This window comes from Scyliorhinus canicula, chromosome 11 (assembly GCF_902713615.1).
Source record: "Scyliorhinus canicula chromosome 11, sScyCan1.1, whole genome shotgun sequence".
NCBI classification, from domain to species: Eukaryota; Metazoa; Chordata; class Chondrichthyes; order Carcharhiniformes; family Scyliorhinidae; genus Scyliorhinus; species Scyliorhinus canicula.
In genome coordinates, this window is record NC_052156.1 from 688408 (window position 1) to 696305 (window position 7898).

Consider the following 7898-nt stretch of genomic DNA (forward strand, 5'->3'; position numbering starts at 1 on the left):
CCTTTAAATTACATTAATCCTTTTAATATCAAACAATATTAATAGGACCCTTCTTCTCCGCTCTTTGTTATTGTGGAATATATTTCTCATAAACAATGAATCACAGATTGATATCTTAACAATTATAACCAATAGTTATGGTAAGTACCTACCCAACCACACTCCCCCAAACAGCTGTTTACATTTCCTGAGGAGATATAAACTTGCATCCGCACTTTCTTAGTCTTTTAACTACCTGGTTCTTGTCTTAGATTCACTTTTCCTTTACTCCTCCCAGCTTTGCTCCCTGGCTGTTTTCCTATTTAGTTATTTATGTTTCAGCTGTTTAAAGATGGTCCCTAATATCAGTTACTCACCAACCGGTCAGCTTCCTGGTGACATTACTCTTGGATTTTTCTAACTTGGCGCGCTGTCCGGACAGTGGCTGCCCGTCGGGTGAGGGTGGGGGCCTCGAGCCTCAATCTCCCTTTATCCTTGGCAGCCGAAGAGTGTCCCTGGCAGGCCCGGTGGTCTCTGCCTCCCTCTGTCTCCCGTCCCTTCCTCCCTCTTACACTCTCCCCTCACTCCCCGTCTGCCCCCCTCACTCCCCGTCCCCTCACTCCCCGTCTGCCCCCCTCACTCCCCGTCTGCCCCCCTCACTCCCCGTCTGCCCCCCTCACTCCCCGTCTGGCCCCCCTCACTCCCCGTCGGCCCCCCTCCACTCCCCGTCGGCCCACCCTCACTCCCCGTCTGCCCCCCTCACTCCCCGTCTGCCCCCCTCACTCCCCGTCGGCCCCCCCTCACTCCCCGTCGGCCCCCCTCACTCCCCGTCGGCCCCCCCTCACTCCCCGTCGGCCCCCCTCACTCCCCGTCGGCCCCCCTCACTCCCCGTCGGCCCCCCTCACTCCCCGTCGGCCCCCCTCACTCCCCGTCTGCCCCCCTCACTCCCCGTCGGCCCCCCCACTCCCCGTCGGCCCCCCCCCCCTCACTCCCCGTCTACCCTCCCTCACTCCCCGTCTACCCTCCCTCACTCCCCGTCGGCCCCCCTCCCTCACTCCCCGTCGGCCCCCCCCTCCCTCACTCCCCGTCGGCCCCCCCCTCCCTCACTCCCCGTCGGCCCCCCCCTCCCTCACTCCCCGTCGGCCCCCCCCTCCCTCACTCCCCGTCGGCCCCCCCCCTCCCTCACTCCCCGTCGGCCCCCCCCCTCCCTCACTCCCCGTCGGCCCCCCCCCCTCCCTCACTCCCCGTCGGCCCCCCCCCTCCCTCACTCCCCGTCGGCCCCCCCCCCTCCCTCCCTCCCACATTCTCCATTTTAATTCCGTCCCTTTCCTGACAGATTTTACAGGGTCAGAAATACACCTTCTCAGTTGACTGGTGGTCGTTTGGGGTGCTGCTGTACGAGATGCTGATTGGTCAGTCGCCATTCCATGGTGATGATGAGGATGAGCTCTTTGAGTCAATCCGGGTTGACACTCCGCACTATCCACGTTGGATCACCAAAGAATCCAAGGACATCCTTGAAAAAGTATGTACCTGCTTTAATTTCCGGAACATAATATTAATTCTCTGATGCCTAGTTACTAATTTGAGCGGGTCAGCCGATCTCCGCCATGAGGCTCCGTGATAATGAGAATAATGATTATAATCTGTATTGTCACAAGTCGGCTTACATTAACACTGCAATGAAGTTACTGTGAGAAGCCCCTAGTCGGGAATTGTGGGAGGAAATGCTGGCCAGTTGGTCTGAGTGTGTCCGGGATTCTGTGGGGGCACTGAATGACTGATGGGCATTTGTATGTCGTTACCGGCAATAGGCTCCCATTTTCACTGTTCCCCTGTACTGTTCCTGACCGTAAGGGGCACCTGGGAATTTCTGGCCATTGCGAAACTGGAAGGATTGAGTGTGGATGACACAAAAATAGGGAAAGCCAGTGGTGAGGATGACACAGTCCAAAATCGGCAGATGGAATATACGTAGGAAAATGTGAAGCTATGCACTTTGTTGGGAAGAATGAAGGAGCTGAATGTTATTTAAATGGAGACAGACTGCAGAAAGCTGCAGCACAGAGGGATCTGAGGGCCCTCGTGCATAAACCACAAAACCCTAGCACACAGGTAATTGGGAAGGCAAATGGAATGTTGGCCTTTATTTCAAAGGGAATGGAGTATACAAATAGGGAAGTCCTGCTAAAACTATACAAGGCACTAGTTAGACAACACCTGGAATTCTGTGAACAGTTTTGATCCCGTTAACTAAGGAAAGATATACTGACATTGGCGGCCATCCAGAGAAGGTTCACTGGGCTGATCCCGGCTGTGGAGTAAGGGGGTCACCCATTTCAGACAGAGGTGAGGAGGACTTTTTTTTTCAGCCTTTTATGCAGAAGGAGGCCATTTGGCCCATCGAGTCTGCACCGGCCCTTGGAAAGAGCACTCTACTAAAACCTGCACCTCCACCCTATCCCCATAACCCAGTAACCCCACCAACCTTTTGACACTAAGGGACAATTTAGCATGGCCAATCCACCTAACCTGCACATCTTTGGACTGTAGGAGGAAACTGGAGGAAACCCACACAGACATGGGGAAGACGTGCAAACTCCTAACAGAAGGTCACCCAAGGCCGGAATTTAACCCAGGTCCCTGGAGCTGTGAGGCAGCAGTGCTAACTACTGTGCCACCCAAGTGGGTAGTGAACCTGTGGAAATGTTACTGCAGAGAGCTGTAGGGGCCGGGCCGTTACCGCAGAGAGCTGTAGAGGCCGGGCCGTTACCGCAGAGAGCTGTAGAGGCCGGGCCATTACCGCAGAGAGCTGTAGAGGCCGGGCCGTTACCGCAGAGAGCTGTAGGGGCCGGGCCGTTACCGCAGAGAGCTGTAGAGGCCGGGCCGTTACCGCAGAGAGCTGTAGAGGCCGGGCCGTTACCGCAGAGAGCTGTAGAGGCTGGGTCGTTACCGCAGAGAGCTGTAGGGGCCGGGCCGTTACCGCAGAGAGCTGTAGGGCCGGGCCGTTACCGCAGAGAGCTGTAGAGGCCGGGCCGTTACCGCAGAGAGCTGTAGAGGCTGGGTCGTTACCGCAGAGAGCTGTAGGGGCCGGGTCGTTACCGCAGAGAGCTGTAGAGGCCGGGCCGTTACCGCAGAGAGCTGTAGAGGCCGGGCCGTTACCGCAGAGAGCTGTAGAGGCTGGGTCGTTACCGCAGAGAGCTGTAGGGGCTGGGTCGTTACCGCAGAGAGCTGTAGGGGCCGGGCCGTTACCGCAGAGAGCTGTAGAGGCCGGGCCGTTACCGCAGAGAGCTGTAGAGGCCGGGCCGTTACCGCAGAGAGCTGTAGGGGCCGGGCCGTTACCGCAGAGAGCTGTAGAGGCTGGGTCGTTACCGCAGAGAGCTGTAGGGGCTGGGCCGTTACCGCAGAGAGCTGTAGAGGCTGGGTCGTTACCGCAGAGAGCTGTAGAGGCCGGGCCGTTACCGCAGAGAGCTGTAGGGGCCGGGCCGTTACCTGCAGAGAGCAGTAGGGGCCGGGCTGTTACCGCAGAGAGCTGTAGGGGCCGGGCCGTTACCGCAGAGAGCTGTAGAGGCCGGGGCCGTTACCGCAGAGAGCTGTAGAGGCCGGGCCGTTACCGCAGAGAGCTGTAGGGGCCGGGCCGTTACCGCAGAGAGCTGTAGAGGCCGGGCCGTTACCGCAGAGAGCTGTAGGGGCCGGGCCGTTACCCGCAGAGAGCTGTAGGGGCCGGGCCGTTACCGCAGAGAGCTGTAGGGGCCGGGCCGTTACCGCAGAGAGCTGTAGGGGCCGGGCCGTCACCGCAGAGAGCTGTAGAGGCCGGGCCGTTACCGCAGAGAGCTGTAGGGGCCGGGCCGTTACCGCAGAGAGCTGTAGGGGCCGGGCCGTTACCGCAGAGAGCTGTAGGGGCCGGGCCGTTACCGCAGAGAGCTGTAGGGGCCGGGCCGTTACCGCAGAGAGCTGTAGAGGCCGGGTCGTTAAGTATGTTCAAGGCTGAGGGAGACAGATTTTTAATCAGTGAGGGAATCGAGGATTTGGGGATAAAGTGGGAAAGTGGAGTTGAGGATTATATCAGATAGTCATGGTTTGATTGAATGGCGGAGCAGTCTCGATGGGAATGGCACATTTCTTGTTTACCCACACTTGCTCTCCATTTAATCGGAATATTGGATGAATGTAAAATGTAAAAGCAGCATTTCCCCTGATCCCTGGGGACTCCCGTTCGGTGAATTGGAGGAAGCTTACTCCCTAGTATTGACATTCTACATTAGTGCCTATTTATCCTGGGTGTATGGCTAAAACATGGCTTTAAAATTGTCATCCTTTTCAAATTGCTCCATGGCCTCGCCTCTCTTTATCTCTGGAATGTTCTCCAGCTCAATAACCCTTCGACCCCCCCCCTCCCCGTGACTGGCTCCGTGTCAGGTTTTGCTCAATGGCGTGTCTGACCTTGGGACATGTTGCAATGTCACAACGCTATGTAAATACTGCACTCAATTTCTTATTTCAGCTCTTTGAAAGAGATCCATTAAAGAGACTTGGCATTTCAGGAAATATCAAACTGCATAACTTCTTCAAAACCGTGAACTGGACAGCGCTGGAGAAAAAGGAAATTGATCCTCCATTCAAACCCAAAGTGGTGAGATTTATCCACATGTCTCCCGGCCCACCCCTCTCTCTCCCTCCCGGCCCCACCCCTCTCTCTCCCTCCCGGCCCCACCCCTCTCTCTCCCTCCCGGCCCCACCCCTCTCTCTCCCTCCCGGCCCCACCCCTCTCTCTCCCTCCCGGCCCCACCCCTCTCTCTCCCTCCCGGCCCCACCCCTCTCTCTCCCTCCCGGCCCCACCCCTCTCTCTCCCTCCCGGCCCCACCCCTCTCTCTCCCTCCCGGCCCCACCCCTCTCTCTCCCTCCCGGCCCCACCCCTCTCTCACCCTCCCGGCCCCACCCCTCTCTCTCCCTCCCGGCCCCACTCCTCTCTCTCCCTCCCGGCCCCACCCCCTCTCTCTCTCTCCCTCCCGGCCCCACCCCTCTCTCTCCCTCCCGGCCCCACCCCTCTCTCTCCCTCCCGGCCCCACCCCTCTCTCTCCCTCCCGGCCCCACCCCTCTCTCTCTCTCCCTCCCGGCCCCACCCCTCTCTCTCTCCCTCCCGGCCCCACCCCTCTCTCTCTCTCCCTCCCGGCCCCACCCCTCTCTCTCTCCCTCCCTCCCGCCCCACCCCTCTCTCTCCCTCCCTCCCGGCCCCACCCCTCTCTCTCCCTCCCTCCCGGCCCCACCCCTCTCTCTCCCTCCCTCCCGGCCCCACCCCTCTCTCTCCCTCCCTCCCGGCCCCACCCCTCTCTCTCCCTCCCTCCCGGCCCCACCCCTCTCTCTCCCTCCCTCCCGGCCCCACCCCTCTCTCTCCCTCCCTCCCGGCCCCACCCCTCTCTCTCCCTCCCTCCCGGCCCCACCCCTCTCCTCTCCCTCCCTCCCGGCCCCACCCCTCTCTCTCCCTCCCTCCCCCACCCCTCTCTCTGCCTCCCGGCCCCACCCCTCTCTCTGCCTCCCGCCCCACCCCTCTCTCTGCCTCCCGGCCCACCCCTCTCTCTCCCTGCCTCCCGGCCCCACCCCTCTCTCTGCCTCCCGGCCCCACCCCTCTCTCTCTCCCCCGGCCCCACCCTCTCTCTGCCTCCCGGCCCCACCCCTCTCTCTCCCTCCCGGCCCCACCCCTCTCTCTCCCTCCCGGCCCCACCCTCTCTCTCCCTCCCGCCCCACCCCTCTCTCTCCCTCCCGGCCCCACCCCTCTCTCTCCCTCCCGGCCCCACCCCTCTCTCTCCCTCCCGGCCCCCCCCCCTCTCTCTCCCTCCCGGCCCCACCCTCTCTCTCCCTCCCGGCCCCACCCCTCTCTCTGCCTCCCGGCCCCACCCCTCTCTCTGCCTCCCGGCCCCACCCCTCTCTCTGCCCTCCCGGCCCCAACCCCTCTCTCTGCCTCCCGGCCCCACCCCTCTCTCTGCCTCCCGGCCCCACCCCTCTCTCTGCCTCCCGGCCCCACCCCCTCTCTGCCTCCCGGCCCACCCCTCTCTCTGCCTCCCGCCCTACCCCTCTCTCTGCCTCCCGGCCCCACCCCTCTCTCTGCCTCCCGGCCCCCACCCCTCTCTCTTGCCTCCCGGCCCCACCCCTCTCTCTGGCCTCCCGCCCCACCCCTCTCTCTGCCTCCCGGCCCACCCCCTCTCTCGCCTCCCGGCCCCACCCCTCTCTCTGCCTCCCTGCCCCACCCCTCTCTCTGCCTCCCGGCCCCACCCCTCTCTCTGCCTCCCGGCCCACCCCTCTCTCTGCCTCCCGGCCCCACCCCTCTCTCTGCCTCCCGGCCCCACCCCTCTCTCTCCCTCCCTCCCGGCCCCACCCCTCTCTCTCCCTCCCTCCCGGCCCCACCCCTCTCTCTCCCTCCCTCCCCCACCCCTCTCTCTGCCTCCCGGCCCCACCCCTCTCTCTGCCTCCCGGCCCCACCCCTCTCTCTGCCTCCCGGCCCCACCCCTCTCTCTGCCTCCCGGCCCCACCCCTCTCTCTGCCTCCCGGCCCCACCCCTCTCTCTGCCTCCCGGCCCCACCCCTCTCTCTGCCTCCCGGCCCCACCCCTCTCTCTGCCTCCCGGCCCCACCCCTCTCTCTGCCTCCCGGCCCCACCCCTCTCTCTGCCTCCCGGCCCCACCCCTCTCTCTGCCTCCCGGCCCCACCCCTCTCTCTGCCTCCCGGCCCCACCCCTCTCTCTGCCTCCCGGCCCCACCCCTCTCTCTTGGAGCTCCTGTGTTCATTCAAGGTTTACTTTCTTTTGTTTTCAGAAATCCCCTGGTGATTACAGCAACTTTGACCGTGAGTTTCTGAGTGAGAAACCGCGCCTCTCTCAGGGGGAAAAGAACTTGATTGATTCCATGGATCAGACAGCGTTCTCAGGATTCTCGTTCATTAACCTCAACATGGAACGACTACTGAAATAGTGCAGACACACTCCAATCCCATTCCTTCATTTCATCCAAATCTGAATTGGCCTGGAGGGGTGGCATTTGGAGTTAGTTTTTCTTGTCTATATAATCTGTTAATATCATGGCAATTAGATTAATCTGTTCATTTTTCCCGGTGTTGGTGTTGCAATGACTGGAATCTGTACGCACGACCCTTGACCTGTAAATCGTGTGCATGCTGTGCCGTTTCTTTGCTGGGTGAAGTAATTTGGGAGTATTTGGTTCTCGGGACTGGCTGCAATGAGGTCTCCGGTTGCTAGGCAACATGCAATTGCTGGGTTTGTATAAAGCTACTTGGGAATAGTGCAGCAAGAAATGTTCATCCATATATTTTTTAATTCTTATCGTTTAGTCTTTCTATCATCGTCTCTGATTAAAGTATACATTATTTAAAGGTGACATTTAAAGTAAAGTTTTTTTTCTAAAGCTCTGTTCGGGGCTTCAGTTGGTGCTACACAGACGTGGCAAAGATAGACTAATGTTTCTCTTTAAATGCATGTCATAGATTTTATTTAGATCATTCTTTTTTTTATAAATATAGAGTGCCCAATTAATTTTTTTCCAACAAAGGGGCAATTTAGCATGGCCAATCCACCTAGCCTGCACAACTTTGGGTTGTGGGAGCAAAACCCACGCAGACACGGGGAGAATGTGCAAACTCCACACGGACAGTGACCCAGAGCCGGATCGAACCTGGGACCTCGGCACCATGAGGCAATGGGCTAACCTACTGCACCACCGTGCTGCCAATGTTTAGATCATTCTTGTGATGTGAATGGTGATAGAAAGGCCAGCATTTATTGCCCATTCCTAGTTGCCCTTGAGAAAATGGAGGTCTATCTTCTTGAACGACTGCAGTTCCTGAGTTGTAGGTACATCCACAGTGCTGTTAGGAAGGGGGTGCTGGGATTTTGACCCAGCAACAGTGTTAA

General features: G+C 59.6%; 1 protein-coding gene across 1 annotated transcript in view; it reads left to right on the forward strand.

Annotated features, from left to right (window-relative positions):
* LOC119973620 (protein kinase C delta type-like) overlaps nt 1–7365 on the forward strand; it is a 111285-nt gene extending 103920 nt beyond the window's left edge. Inside the window, exons 16-18 of the mRNA XM_038812001.1 lie at nt 1316–1504; nt 4484–4612; nt 6787–7365. Of these exons, the coding sequence (XP_038667929.1) occupies nt 1316–1504; nt 4484–4612; nt 6787–6942 (474 nt within the window). The 3' untranslated portion in view covers nt 6943–7365. The remainder of the gene's footprint in view (nt 1–1315; nt 1505–4483; nt 4613–6786) is intronic.
* Nucleotides 7366–7898: the final 533 nt, after the last annotated feature.